This window comes from Telmatherina bonti (assembly GCF_933228915.1).
Source record: "Telmatherina bonti genome assembly, chromosome: 11".
Lineage (NCBI taxonomy): Eukaryota > Metazoa > Chordata > Actinopteri > Atheriniformes > Telmatherinidae > Telmatherina > Telmatherina bonti.
The window spans coordinates 16601126-16616483 of record NC_136629.1 but is presented as its reverse complement, the minus strand read 5'-3'; the positions used below and the strand labels follow the sequence as shown (position 1 = coordinate 16616483).

Genomic DNA, 15358 nt, shown 5'->3' with positions numbered 1-15358 from the left:
GCTCTTTATTACTATATCAGCGCGGCTACGCTCGGCGCTCAGCTTCCCCCGTCTGATGGCACGCCGCCGCGAAACCAGGAAGCTGAACACGGCGGAGCGAGCGGGGAACACGAGGGAGAGCGAGGGGTGGAAAAGGAGGGGGGGCGCACACAACAAGGACTTTCACTTTGGTGGTTCTAATCTTTTAGGCTGACTTGTCTTCAGATCGAGCACGCGTGAACTAGAAAAGAAAATATGATTGTTTGAAACACAGTGTCCATATTTCATCGACTATGTCGCTTAAAGCGCCTTGAACCCATTTCCAGCTGCTACTCCAGCTTCCACATGAAACTCATCATTTCACTTCAGAACCCACCTCAGGAAAGTAGTCCTGTGGAAACTTCTCCTTCTCCAGCGTGGGGGTGCTTTCTAGTGTCTCTGACCAGGTCTCCTTTCCCACCACCTTCTTAAATTTCTTGGCTAAAGAGGAGATGGAGGAAAGGCAGACGGTGACAGAGAGAAAGAGGAGGGGAGGAAGTGGAGAACAAAGCAGAGTTCATTCTTTGAGTCGGAATCTTTTAATTGCCCTGACAGCTCAAGTGAGCGTGGTTCTCCTCAGACAACTGCACCACCTGCTGGTCAGACTGAGGCGCAGCAGCCAGAGAGAGACCAGGAGAAGCAGGAGCTGCAGCAGCAGATGTGGTCTGTCTGCTCTGGGAAACCATGTCGTGTGTCTTTTTCCAAGATGTTTTATGTTAAAACTTCTATCAAATGTGGATAATCTGTAATTATAGAGACTGCATAAACTCAGGAAGACTTGATGAGATGCACAAACCAACTTTTGGTCTCCAACTTTAACGTACACTGCAAAAACTGAAATCTAAGTAAGATTAAAAATCTTAAATTGAGTACACATATGCTTAATTTTTTTTAAAGGTAAGATAATTCTTAGTTTTTATGCTAGAGAATTCCTCGTGTTTTGAGAGTATTTTTACTTGTTTTGGGAAGTCTTGACAAGCCAAATTTTCTTGTTCTGTTGGCAGATAATTATCTTATTTTAAGCAACATTTACCTAATTTTTGTATTTTTTTTTCTTGTTTTTTAAGGCTGAGTTTTTGCAGTGTATAAGTTTCTCAATTTAATCAAAAAATCTAAAATTAAAGTAAAGAGAAAAAAGGTGCTGGAAATATGTGATGTTGGAAAAAGCCAATGATGTGAAAACATCCAAGTGCAAAGTGAATGCAGTCGTTCATGAACCAATTTCAAACCGTTTCCATAAAGCAAAGAACTGAAAAGTCTTGAGCCACCTCTTATAGACCTCTTATATAAGACAGCAGGAAATATGTGCAAACAGAGATGTAAGTAAAGTAAATGAGGTAAAACCAGAGTTTGTCTGAACCCTCTGAGACAAGTTCTCCAGGCTTCTTTAAATACTTTCCCAAGTTCTCCTCTGGATGTTTGTTCGGTTGTCTCTCAAGAAGATCTCACACACACACACTCCGCGGAGGATTCATCCCTCCATCACACCTATTGCTGCTGATTTTCAGTCCAGTTCTTGTGTAACTTCTAAGCTCTAAAGTCTCCACATAAGATCTTTCTCATCATCACTGTCATACGATGCACTGAGCTTTGAAAATTTTACAAACTTTAAAGTCTGCTTCATGATTTATGAAACATCAGAGGGTCTAGCTCGACCACAATTTAGCCAGTTTGTCAAACTGACTAAATTCCCATGTAGAAAAAGCACCTTTAATAAAAACTGTCTGTCAGGAACAACTTGTTGAAGAATACCACCTTGTTAACCAGCTTCACTCAGAGAAAAAAACAACATTTAGGTTGAAATAGCTCTGCAAGTATGTAATATGTGACTGCAGGAGGTAGACATGATAATATGCATATTATAATACTTCTTTTGTTGACTGGGATGGATTAAATGAGCATATTTATATATTGTCGATGTGCATTTTAAGATTATTGTTGTAGCTGACATCAACTTGCTGAGGGACATTAGCCAAGTGGTAAAAAGATGTCATATTTACTCAGCAGTGTTTACCAATGTATATGCTTCCTGTTTTAATAAATAAAGCTATGTAAATCTGGAAAACCTCAACCTTTGCTCCACAGTTTCCTTCCCTGACAGTAAGGATGAGACTATTTCTGACCAGGCATCAACCCACAGCAGATGCATCTCGCAGGTCTGGTTTGTTTGTGGATTTATTTAGTTTTAGAGAACATTACTTTCTGTTTCTGTTCATCTGCTTATAGCTTTTCATATCCCATTTTCCAGCACAAAATACAACTTTCTGTTTGTCAAAATGCTGCTTTAGTTTCTTTTTCATGGATTCAACTAAAGAAATGGAACAAGTGTCACAGCAACAGGTTGCTAATAACAAAGTAGCTAAGAAACAGTTCAGACTGGTTCTTTGCTCAGTTTTTTTTTTTGGTCCGTTTCGACACAATACTGGTTCTTTTCCTGACTCAGGAGCCTGTTTCTACATACTTTAATGGTTTACAGATAAACTTCAGGTATAAAAAGCAGATTCCTCTGAAAACGACTGGATACAAGGACTGGACTGAAAACAGAAGCTAATATCCAAATGGAAACTAAAGCTGAAGTAATAATAGGTGGATCAAGATTTTTCCAGAAATATGCATGTGTGTGTGTGTGTGTGTGTGTGTGTGTGTGTGTGTGTGTGTGTGTGTGTGTGTGTGAGAGAGAGTGGGTTCTATATAGAGTGGTCCTTTTCCCTCTCGACCCCTCCCCTTACCTTCGTCCTGTCCTTCAACTGCTGCTAATGCTGACTAGCTGTGTAATAGGGAAGGAGGCGCCTCCACATCTATATCCTTTCTTTAATTAGCACGGTCGCCGGACCCCAGGACCCCCTGACACCCCAGGCTGATGAGACAGCTGTAACTGTCCAATAACCTGCCGCAAACCATTACCGTAGCCCCGAAATCATATGAATTAACTCCTAATATTAATAAGCATTACCATCCCCTCCTGCTGCCTTTACATTATCTCCAGAGCCAATCTTAGCTCACTGGTTTTGATGGAAGCAGGAATAGCCTTCAGATGGTTGTACGTTGGTGTGTGTGTGTGTGTGTGTGTGTGTGTGTGTGTGTGTGTGTGTGTGTGTGTGTGTGTGTGTGTGTGTGTGTTTGAGGCAAAAATGTCAGAATCTAATTTCACAATGGCAGAGATGATGTGTATGCTGGGGGAAGGGGGGGCGGCTCACCTTTGAAATCAAACTGGTGGATGTTTTTTAAAGACTCGTGGATAAAGTAGAAACTTCCAAGAGCCTGCAAGAAGAAAAGAGTTTTTAGTGACATTTTCCAGCAAGGGCAGAAATCCCACAAGCCTGGCGTGACTTATAAACTGGTCCCAGCACAGAGCTGGGCTCTTTCAGACACTCCACAAACACTACACACCACCAGCTACACAACAACAGGTGCAGCGTGCTCTCCGTACAGTACACTCAGCCCTTTTTCTGGAGTCTTCTAACGTGAAGAGTCAACAATTTAAGCTTTCAAAAGGACACATTCAGATGGACTTTTCAATGAGCAAAGATCGACTTCAATAGGCTTAAAATCTTAATTTTCCCTGTGAACAATCAGGAAACTTTCCCAGTCGGCGGACAAGCCAATCAAAGTCTGTGGGAAGAAGTGAGAGTGCTGCAGAGGGGGATTTGATGCGGTTCACAGTCTGCTACACTGCTTTCTGTTGGCCTCTTTACATTTAGGGCAAATGGAGGCAAAGCTCAAGCTCAATCCTCTGTGTCTTTGAGATAGCAGACCTTTGGCTGAGGATAATTCTCCGTCTCTGTTCTCTCCTAAAAGACTAACGCAGATGCTGGAGAGGAACTTTTCCTGCGCAGAGCGGCGCCAACAACCACAGACAACGGAGATAAAAGCAAACCTAAAGCTCAGGTGCAGTAAGAGATGCAGGGATGTAAATAGAAAAAGGGAAAAAATGGAGGATTTCATCTTTTCCTCTCCTGTCCGATGTGCTGGGACGGTGTTTGGACCCGGCCTCTGCATTATTTATGAGCGCCGGCACATCTTGAGATTAAACATTTGCTGATTTGTCAAAAGCACAAACATGAGGTCCTGCCCATCTCCTTGACATATAAGTTCAGCCGGCAGAAAACACTGTCGCACATTTAATTGATGAGAGTTGCAGCTGGTGACCCCAACAACCCCCCCCCCCCCACCACCACCACCTCCTGCAGAGCTACCCTTCCCTCTGTCGCTCCTTCTCCCGCCCTGACGAGAGAAAAGGGAAGTGGGGAGTGAGTTGGTGTTGCACGTGAGAGGGGACGGCGTTGGGCGAAAGCAAGACTCAAGGTCACAGCTTCCCCATATGGAGAGGATGGCTTCCAGGAAGCCCCCCCCCCCCCCCCCCTCCCCCCCCTCCCCCTACATTTATTTGTGCTCATTTCTCTTTATGTTGTCTTTCACCTTAAAGTGCCAACAGCAGACCTGGAGATAAATAGGAAACCGGGGCAGGGGAAGGGAAACCGGCGCTTTTCGTCAAAAAGGAGCTGCGGTGCCAACTGCTGCTGCTGCTTATGTGAATATCTCAGAGAGCAGTGAAGTAAAAATGACCGCTTTGAAATATTATTGGAGATACGGAGGACGTATTTCTTTCAATAACAAATTAAATTGCAGTCTGCAATTTCTCTGCCAGGTCAAAACTCTACGACCGTTTGATCAACATGAGAAGAACACACTTTACATGCGATTAATGGGTTAAATCTCATGTTTACTGAAGATTTACAAGTTCAAACTTCTGGGATTTTTAACCATCTCTATAAAATAATAATAAGATAAAAAAAAAGTTATAGGTCATGCTTTCTCATTTTTCAAAAAGAAACATAAGTATGAAAACAATAATATTAAATTCACTTCGATTAAATAAATAAAAATGTCAAATAACTCCAGTAATTTTTCCAGTGAAAATCCTCTGTAGAGCCTCAGCTAAACGACTAAAAATAATACAATCAATATCATCAAACAAACCCTCATGAATCGGTTATCAAATAAATGATAAACAGCCATGCCTAAGTGGCTACCCGTGTAATCGCAAAAATCTACTTAACCCTCAACCCTAATAAATATTCATCTGACACGGAGCTTCAGAGCCTCACATCTCCCTCTCCTCTGCTTCCCTCCTGCACTCTTCATGAAGAAGCTATTATATTAGCGGGGCGCAATTAATCCATTTGTCTCCTGACATGACAGGCTCAAAATATTCATTAGGGCCGGGCCGCGTTGACAGGCCGTGCTTATCTTTTACCAGTGGCTTTACAATGGCCTGTGTCAAACGTATGTTTGTCACGTCCCTCTTTATTGATTAGCTGCCAGATTCACTTGAAATAATTAAAAGTATATTTTACATATTTATAAACCCCTCTGCCACAGCGGGTACTTAATTTTCCATTAGTAAAATGCAGTCTATTAAGTGCGCCGTGAGGGCCGCGGGGTAGGTAAGGGGGAAATGAGTAATCACTGTAATTGTAGACAGAAAGACAATAACCGCGCCATAAAAGCCGGGCTTTTATGACTCGTTCTGGCAATGCTATCTCTTATCACGAGTCGTATCAGCCCGCCGCTCACAGATAAGGGCACGCTGAGACAACTGCTGGCTGTGCTCGCTTTGCGCGCGTGTGTGTGTGTGTGTGTGTGTGTGTGTGTGTGTGTGTGTGTGTGTGTGTGTGCAGTTGACATTTTCAAAACCCCCAGCAGATACAGGCTGAACAAGTCCCAATAGACTGGCTGCTGGAAAATAGAGACTTGAGAGCTGCAGTACATAGCCTGCATACTTTGCTCCGCTGAATGCTTTATCGATACCGAGGGCTGCGGAGATGAGTCCCGGCCGAGGAAGAGAAGCAGGAATTTTCTGACCCTTGCATGGATTTTTCCAGGTTTAATGTGAAAAATGAGCCATAAAGCAAACATAAAAGTAATAATTTTTCTTCAAGGTCTCACCTTCAATCTGTGCTAAAGGGAAAGTGGTCAGTCCCAGGAGGGCTGACACACACACTGCAGTGTCATCACAGTGTCACTGTGCAACTTCAGAGGGTAATGTTCTGCAGTCCTCAGGACGTCCTTATGGCTTTGTGGAGTGTAGCCATGAGAACATGTACCCAAGGAGGCGTTAAATACCACACTGTTCAGTCTAATCATAACCATAGCAACAGAAGTTAGTATCTTACTCAGAGTTCATCATTTTATAGAGCTCAGCTGGGGACTACTGCCATGTTTGTAAATGCAATCCAAATCAAATCTCCATGTCTGTGAGGACACGCCAATTTTCTAAGTCTGACAACACAAGACATCAACATGATTAGCTGGAAATAAAGATGCAACAGATGGTTATCGGCTACTTTTAAACAGGATTAGGTATAAAAACGGGAAAACAGTTCAGAACTGATTTGTATTTAAGTCGGTCACAACCATGTTAGAAACCAGCTGAATAAAAACATCAGTTTTCCTCAATGTTTAGGAGAAATCAGCATACGCCCTGTTATTGGCATCATTTTCTAATTTTTAATTGGGCAAACATGCATTCATTTATATATTTCTAGACAAGTTACAGTGTTTATATTCGTTTAAAGGTTGTTATTCTTCAAGACTGAAGTAAATAATTATTACAAGCCAAAACAACAGCAACACCTGCACAGGTAATCAGAAAAAAAGAAAAAAAAAAAACTTTCTAGTAAAGTTTTCTCGTTAAAACAGTCATTTGTGCACAATAAAACCTGCAGGTTTAACTTTGATTTCTAAATTTGCAAACAAATTGTATTCTTGAAGTTGCAGAATTGACTTACATTAGATTTTCACACATTAATTTGTTGCATTTGTGCAGATTTTATCTTTAAATGTAGTCATCTAAATTTGATTTGCTCTTTATAAAAGTGACTAAACCCATCCAGACTGCCTGTCTACTGCAGCTGCATGAAAACTGTACATGAAAGCCTTTTTTTTTTTTCCCCCCCTCCCAAGCCTGGCTTTCATTTACCACAGTGACACTATGCCATTAACAACTTTGTTTTCTTGTTGTTACATTTTTACACAGGCTTTTTTTTAAATATAATTTTGTTTGTGTTTTTATCTTCACTGTAAAGCAGTTTAATAACCTTTTATATGTTGGAAAGCATTATATACACCTTGGACATCTGCTGCTGTTTGATTAACTTTTAAAATTAAGAAAAGTGGATTGATTTGTAGATAAAAATAGTAAAATGCATCTCAACAGAAATAAAACTAATTCTGTCTCTTTATTTAAATAAATATATCTGGCCCAAACACTGCTTTAACAACTTTTAGGCCTAGCTGTAGTTATATTTGGTACATCTGAACAGTTTTCAAACTAATAATGAAACACTAAAATGATATTAAAAAAAAAAAAAAAAAAGATTAAAAAACAAAAGTTTGGGGAAATTAGAACAGATTGATGACAACTGAAGTCGTAAATAGGCTAACAGGTAAGCTAGATGTTAGAATAATGGCTCTAACCTCTTATTAAATCCTAAACAGGGGGGGGGGGGCTACCAACATCCTCCGTGGCAATTTATTGGACAGCAAAGACAAAATAGGCTGTTTTCCAGTTTATATCATTGCTCGGAAATCCCTGGAGCCTCTCCATCTGTCAAATCTGGAGTTACACCACGCTGCAACATAAACCTACACAGAAACATACCTGCAGAAAAACAACTCACAAATGTACACACGCAGTCTTATCAGAAAGGTCAATCAGATATGCTGTCATGAAGAAATGGTGTTGCAATCTATCAGACACACATGCCACGTCAAACCAGCCGAGAGAAGGAGGCACTGATAAGATCAGACTAATAGCCACATAATGTCCTCATTAGTCACGAAAGATTCAAACATCTTTACAATCAAAGTGGAAAAAGGTGAGACAAGAGCACAGCAAGGAATCAGCTCTCCATGTCCCACCAAGGGACCCATTGATATGCAGGATCTGGGTCTCAAGATGCACCTTGACGGGGGCCTTTCAACACAAATCTCCAATACTGCACCAACAGCCTGTTTGTCATCCACAGCAAGAAAAACACCCCGGCACAAAAGTGAGTGGCATCAATAGAGACGCCTTGCTTTTCCTTCCCCCCCCAGGCCAAAGATACAGATGAAGAAGCTTTAGTATTTTCTGCCCTTCCTGAGCCCACCAGCCACCCCTGACTGCCATATGTGTTTGCCAAGGCCCCCCCTTCCAGTGCTGTTGATTGAGTATTCAGAGTATTGAGCCACAGTGTCTATTATTCATCGGCTGCCTGGAAGGCCTGACTGGATACACAGACAAAACTCTCATTAAAACTTCCTCTGTCACTTCCTGTGATTTGAAAGCAGCCCCGAGTATTGGAGCCATCCGTCACGTCCTGAAACGGCCCTTGTCTCTGGGGTGTGTGTGGTTTTTTTGGGGGGGTGGGGGTGAGAGCTCTTTCAGTAGGGGGCCACAAAGGGAAAGAATTAGACTTATAATGGTAAATATGTAAACATAATTATAATGCTCTACAGCCACAAGGATGATAGGGATATTGTTTTAAATAGCTTTACATGGGGAAGCAGGATGAGCATTGACCCCCCATAAAAAAAAAATATCTCCAATCTGATCCTGACAGACCACCCGAAGCACATATTAGATTATATTGCGACTATAATGACAAATCCTCACCTGCAATATTAAGCTATAGTCAGAGGAAATCCATTTGACATCCAATATGCGCTGATGGACATGCCAGCAGTGTGCAATATAACGAAAAGCTGGTAACTTTGTCTAAAGTGCCAAGTCAGATCACTTTTTAGATGATGGAAGTTTATGAATGCCCCCAAATATTTCACACCACGCACCCACTAGCTGGTGTTACTGGAAGGAGCAGATCAGAAACCACCAGAAACAAGACAAGTAATTCTACAGCTAAATAGATAAGTATATTTAAAACCTTAATTCATAACTAATCTCATTGTGGATCTATAGAAAATTACACATCTGTCAGGCTGACAACACATGCTGCAAACACACACAGCTGATGTTATCAGATATAGTGGGGAAAAAAAATAAAAACAGAGCAACAGGATCTATGAAAATAATGTGGAAACAAGCGACTAAGCTTTTAAAAATGAAATGCACAACCATGCGAGTGACTCAGACATTAAGTCCTAAATACAGGCCATCTGATCCACATTTAAACAAGGTCAACAACAAGAAGGAATAAACTATTTATTCATCTCTAGAAGCAAAAGTAGATTCCAACAACATCTTGGTAAAGGATCTACATTAGATATCTCCATTTATTTACGAGAAAGGCTCTACTGTATCTGAATGAATGGCTTTAATAGTATCATCATTTTATTTATTACTGTTTGTTTGTTACAGTCTGTTGCTAAAACAGGATTTTGTCACTTCCACGTGGAAATTCATTTAGTGTTTTGAGATTTCCTTTTTTTCTTAATATATTTTTTTTAAATTTTAAATTAATGTTTAGAGAGATTATTCATAATAAATGACTTTTTCAAATTTTCTACATAAAATTTATCAGGTTAATTCTTCAAAATAAATATATTGGAGTTAAATCAATCTGTACCTATTATGATAAAGTGCCATAGTTTTAAGGCTACAAACCAGAAACAGAAATATTTTCATACTCAAAGCAGGATAAAACAATCGGCAAACATTTTTCAAGGCCTCTTCGCACCTTTTGAAAATAAATACATGTGTAGAAAATAAACAGATACATAAATGAACATATAAACTTATTAAAATACATAAACAATTCATAAGAAGCAGATCTGGGACACACTCTCACAAAAAACAAAAGTAGTTCAAAAGAATATTTTTTTATTTAAAATAAATTAAAACCTATTTAATTAATAAACTAATTAGAATGGACTTAGAGGGCATGTGCCATCATACTGACTGTTTTCTTCCTCTTTCTGTAAAAAATACATTTCGTGAAATGGTTGTGCATTGAGCTCTCTCTTCCACCACACACTCGATTCGTCCTTTGACCTATGACGGCTTGTATATGAAATTTCACGGCAATTCAATAGTAAAGATATTTCAGTCTGGTCTCATTTCCCAAAGCCAAACTCTATCGAGCCATTTATTGATTGTCTATTTCAAGTAAATCCCGACTGCTGCACGGATCACTTATGATACCTGTATCTGAGCTCTTTTTGACTTTCAAGGCTTTTGGCAGAGTGTTTCCGGGCTTTCACTCCATTATTCTAAAATCTCCCAGAATGCAGAGCGACACACGCTTATGATTGATCTCAAAACCACTGATTTTATTTTCTTTTGAGGAAAATATTATGGATGGGTCTAAACAAGGCATAATTGGCCAAACCCACGGCAGCGCCTGACCTGCCAACAATCCAGACCCACTCCCAAGGTTGGCTGCCTCCCTGGGAAATATTGTGCATTAATTTCATTTAGCCTCCCCTCCAACATTCAATGGTAGAAGTTAATTAAATTGCTTGTCCATTGTGTTCATCCACTTACAAAGTTAATGATATTGTGCCGGGGAATTAAAGAGCGTTTTATAAAGCGCACGGGATGGGAGCTGGCAGGCACTACATTGCCCAGTTGAACCCTGTCAGTCGGCGGGCTTCTGGACCCCCTAATTAGCGGTGAAATGGATGCTTCCATCTGCCAATTTCCTGCCACGCTCATCAGTCGTGCAGTCGCTCCTCTAACCTGCCCAGCAGAGGGGTCTAAAGCAATAAAACCATCACAGCAATGACATTCAATGAAAAAAAAAGAAAGAAAGTGAATACTTGTCTACATGATATGACTCAGACTTTAAAAGAGCTTCTATATAATGTTGCTTTTTTCTTTCACTAGACCACATCATTGGCCTCTTCAGCATAATTGTGATAGAGGACTTTGATAACTTTGTTAAAAATGTTCGATACATACAGTAATAGCACCTTGTTTGCGTTTTCAGAGCGAGTGCTTTGAATAAATGTCTGATAAAGCAATAAAAATGAAAAGTGGTGCTGCGAATTCTAATGTAATCAATGCGGTTCCAAACTCTTGCAACAATTAATAGGAAAAAAACTTTCGATTCATTGCAATGAATCGTTCCTGCCCTGTAATTTTCAGAAAGGTAGCCACGTCCTGTTCACTAGAGAGAATGATGTTCGTACTTATTCTGGCTGCATATTTACTAATACCACATTGCTACTTCAGCAGCTTTTAACGAGGCCATAAAAACAGGATCAAAGTAAATGGGATTACACCTGTGGGGCCGGCGCCACTGGTGACCTCTTAATGAGGCTGGGCAAAGTCATCTTTTGCACGGCAGCAAGGTGTTTATAAACTCATGGTTAAAATAAATTAAATGGAAGTACAGGGAGGGCACTTCGCTTGCAAGTTGACACAGGTGCACCTCGCATATAAACTTGCTAAGAAGCAGAAAACTAACATACAAGGAGATGTTCAACAACAGGTCGCTATATCAGTTTTATTTTTGTAAATTATGGCACTCCAGACAAAAGCACACCGTTAAGGGTTGATTCAGAAGGTTGATTTAACACTTATTTGCAGTGCAATGTCACAAGTTTCATTTCCATGCATTTCCTCCTTGAAATTGACTGAAGGGAAAGTTCCTGGAGAAATGTGGGAACTGCAGTGTGAAGGTGCAATAAACATGACAATCACATGACAGCACAGCACAGCTGTTTTGCCTCCGTGACCAACACTAGTGCACATCCTGCAGTCTTCTTTTTGTTTTCATCCCTAATGACTGAATGGTTTTCTTGTTCTACTTCTTAAAGTTTTGTTTGCCATCACATGAAACGTAACCTACACCGCCACCGGCCGACAACTCTACACAGCTTAATTCATTCACTCTATTTTCAGTGCAGCAGTTTTTTTTAAGAAATTGCTTCAAAATCTCTCCCCCAGTGGATGGAAACCCCGTTAGTATATGGTGAGTGGTAAGTCAAACCGGGCCTTTTAGGTTCAGAGATGGTGCGATAATAGACATGGACAGGTTGCATTCATTCTGGCAACTGGGATGTTTTCTGATTAGATTGTCTCATATCTTCTTTTAATCCTGGAATATGACTTTCCATGAAAAAAATAAAGGCTATGCATAAAAAAAAATGAAGAAAGCGGGAAAATAACATGATATACAGTAACCAAATTCAGTGACCAAGACCTTATATGCATATCATAAAACCTGGTGTTTTATCACAGAGTAATATAACAGAGTGTGCTTTAATCTGATTAAAGAACAATGTCACAGACCACAGATTGGTGAATTGCTGCTGTTGATTAGATAAGTTTAACAAAGCTAGCAAAGCCCTTCTTGGGTCACTCAACCTCATGATTAAGACAACGCTTTAATAAGATTGTTCTGTAACTTTATGACTTTAATAAAGCTCAGGTCAAAAAGCTGCAGTCCACAATTTAATTAAGATGCACGCAGAGCTACGAAACCAGGATTAAACATTCATTCATTGACAAACAGTAAAAGGCTATATGAGAAACTATTATAGATCTATGGAAAAAAATTTCCAGTGCCTGCGCCTGCTAACAAGGTCAACTTCTCAACACTAAGTGTATCAGACATCAGCAATTGGGCATGAAAAGAGCTTTCTTCCTTCTTCACAGGAAAAGACCCTTCTGAAAGCAATCTTCAAATGACCCGTTGATCTTAGAGGACCGCATAAATAGTCACTTTCTCTAAATAACGAGGCTGTCTTGGCTTGAAAAAAACCCATCTTTTTAAAAGGGGATATGAGGATGATGAATATTTGCCTTATTAGATTGTTCCTAAAGATGAAAAATCAAAGTCTGAACAATTGAGGTATCCATTAGTAATTAAAGTGACATTACCTCCTCTCTATTTTCTCTGCCACTGCTTGGTTGCCAGAGCCATTATTCAATCGTTTCAGATGTCGGGGGATACAAAGTCTTTAATATACTTATGCTCATTAATGTAAATCATATTTGGCTATGGATGTCCAATAATCAAAAAGAATATTTCAACTTGTAATTCCCCGCCTATAAAAGCATTCCCATTAGGGGAGGAGGCCGATGGAAATGACAGGTCCTTGAGCTCATTGATTTTTTTTTTTCCATGTCTTTTTTCCTTTTTTTTTTTTTTTTTTTTTTTTTAATCCCCTGCATTTCAGAAAGGCTGCTAATGTTGTCATGGGCTGTTCATCAATCTATATTTTTATCTGATTCAATAATGTGCCTATTCATGTGGCCTCATTTGTGAAAGAACTGATTAAATTAGGATCATACGGGCTGTAGGGAGGCTGAAGGCAAAATCATTTTAACTGATCGCCGGAGTTAAATAGAAGAGTTTGAGAAGTTTACTGGTCAAATGGACAACTTGTTTACGTGCATTTAATGAAATTTTTTGTGCTGTATTTTTTGGGGGGCAGCCGAATCAAGATCTGGTGGCACAAGCACCTTTTTGAGGTAAAATAATCATCGGAGGGCTAACTCTCCTGAGGACGGCAGGTTAGCTGTCAGAGCCGAGATGTCAGCTTCAAAAGTAATCAGTCAGTTTGATCCTGCCTCTGTCCCACACTGCCTGTGACTCGCTCGTGTGGCCTTGTAATGACAAAGTAGCATCCTTGGCTGCCCAGTGAGAAACAGCTCTATCGCAGGGCCACATAATGAAATATATTAGTTTGTTGCATCTTAGTGGCATTACTTTGTCACATGTGAGAAGAACTTATCAAGAAGGTTCCCCATTTCTCTGCATCAAGAGCCTTTCCTCCTCCCTTAGCAAGAACACAACTCTTCTTAAATGAGGGCAACATGGTCTAGATCATGAGCCATCCCATGAAACATCTATAAAATATGACAGCTTTCGCGGCACAACGACGATCGATTGCAGCCGACCATTTCTCCACGGATGCAAAGATTTTTTTTAGAATGCTTATCTGAAGCTCAGGCCGAGCAGTCACCCCGTCAGAGGAGAGGGTTCAGTTTTGAGGCTGTGTTCAGAAAAATCATTTTTCCCCCCCTGGGATGTATTAAAAAAAATAAGCAGCTTTCTGTCTACGTGCTGTCTGGGTATGAGCTGAGGCGTTCTTGGCGCACAACAGTGACCACAGGACCGTGAAGCTTTAGAAGAGTCTGCAGAAACACACGCAGCGGCTTGTCTCAGACTAATACGCCCGTCCGGTGCCTCTTTGTGGCCTTCTTTGTCTTTATGTAAAAACCAATGCTCTCCAATGATGTGTTATGTAAAATTCCCAGAGGCTTGATTTAAATGGTTGGATATCCTCCATGCTAGCTTAGTTATACTCCAGTGCATCGCCCCTAAGAGCACATGGACGCTGCATAAAAAGCAAATGTAAATGCAGCCTCAGCTTCTTAGATAACAAGAAATTATGTCATGCCTTTTTTTAAACTCTTATTGTATTATTATAATAATAAATAAAAAAGAGGACTTTTCTCGCGCAGATGTTTCTTTTTTATCGTACAATCGCAGCATCCGGCCTTTCCTGCTGCCCTACTTAAAAGACAGCTTTAAAGGAGTGAAGGAGCAGAGATCCAGTGCCAGGACCCAAAGTGGCAGCAGACCCACGTCTGCTCTCCTGTAAATATCACACCCACAGAAATGTGGGAAGAAAAGAGGATTTGGAGGGGGCCCATGCAGGTCTATAGCAAGTCTCCCGGGCCACCCCTTTCAGGCTCCACAGATGACCAGGTGGTACTGTATTGTCTATAAAGTGGACACAGAGCATAATGTGCATCTTTCACATTTGAGGGATATTTTTAGGGTTCTGCAGAAACCGTCAGAATCCTGTAGGAATAGGCAAAAAGCATAAGGTCATTAATTAATCTCTGTAAATTTTAATGTGTTAGTCAGTGTGGAATTTCCATCCCATCGAGTGAAACATTTTAAACAGTTTTACAACGTTCAGTGAAAGATTTAATATTAGCAACATGTGGGTGACACTTGTCTGTCACTGTCCAAGCTGAACTGTTGATCTACTTCCCATTTTATCTAAAAATATTAATACAAACGCAAAGTATGGGTGTATACATTCATAACTATATGTTTCACTTTGATCTTTTCTGAAAGTTAACTCCATTTTTGCCCAAAAAAAGGATATAAATATTAATGAGGGCTGAGTTCTTACATTAGAAATGCAGAATCAACTTTTATGTCTATTTATTCATATTTTAACCACAGAAACTCCAGTAAATTCTCACGTTTGCTTAGAACTTTGTTCTTGTGTACCGTCCTACAACTATATTGTTATTGGTCCTAAATTTGAAGTGAACATAATTAAAGCAAAAAAGCATTATTAAGAATGTTTTTTATTTGTGTTCTGGATAGCCTTAAGAAATAGCTGGTATATACTAATAGATATATAT

General features: G+C 40.1%; 1 protein-coding gene across 2 annotated transcripts in view; it reads right to left on the bottom strand.

The window, feature by feature from the left end:
* inpp5a (inositol polyphosphate-5-phosphatase A) overlaps positions 1–15358 on the bottom strand; it is a 171225-nt gene that overhangs the window by 70665 nt on the left and 85202 nt on the right. For both annotated transcript variants that reach the window (XM_079249303.1, XM_079249304.1), the window contains exons 5-6: positions 3216–3279; positions 356–459 (exon numbers count right to left, since the gene is read on the bottom strand). In XM_079249303.1, coding sequence (XP_079105429.1) covers positions 356–459; positions 3216–3279 — 168 coding nt within the window. The remainder of the gene's footprint in view (positions 1–355; positions 460–3215; positions 3280–15358) is intronic.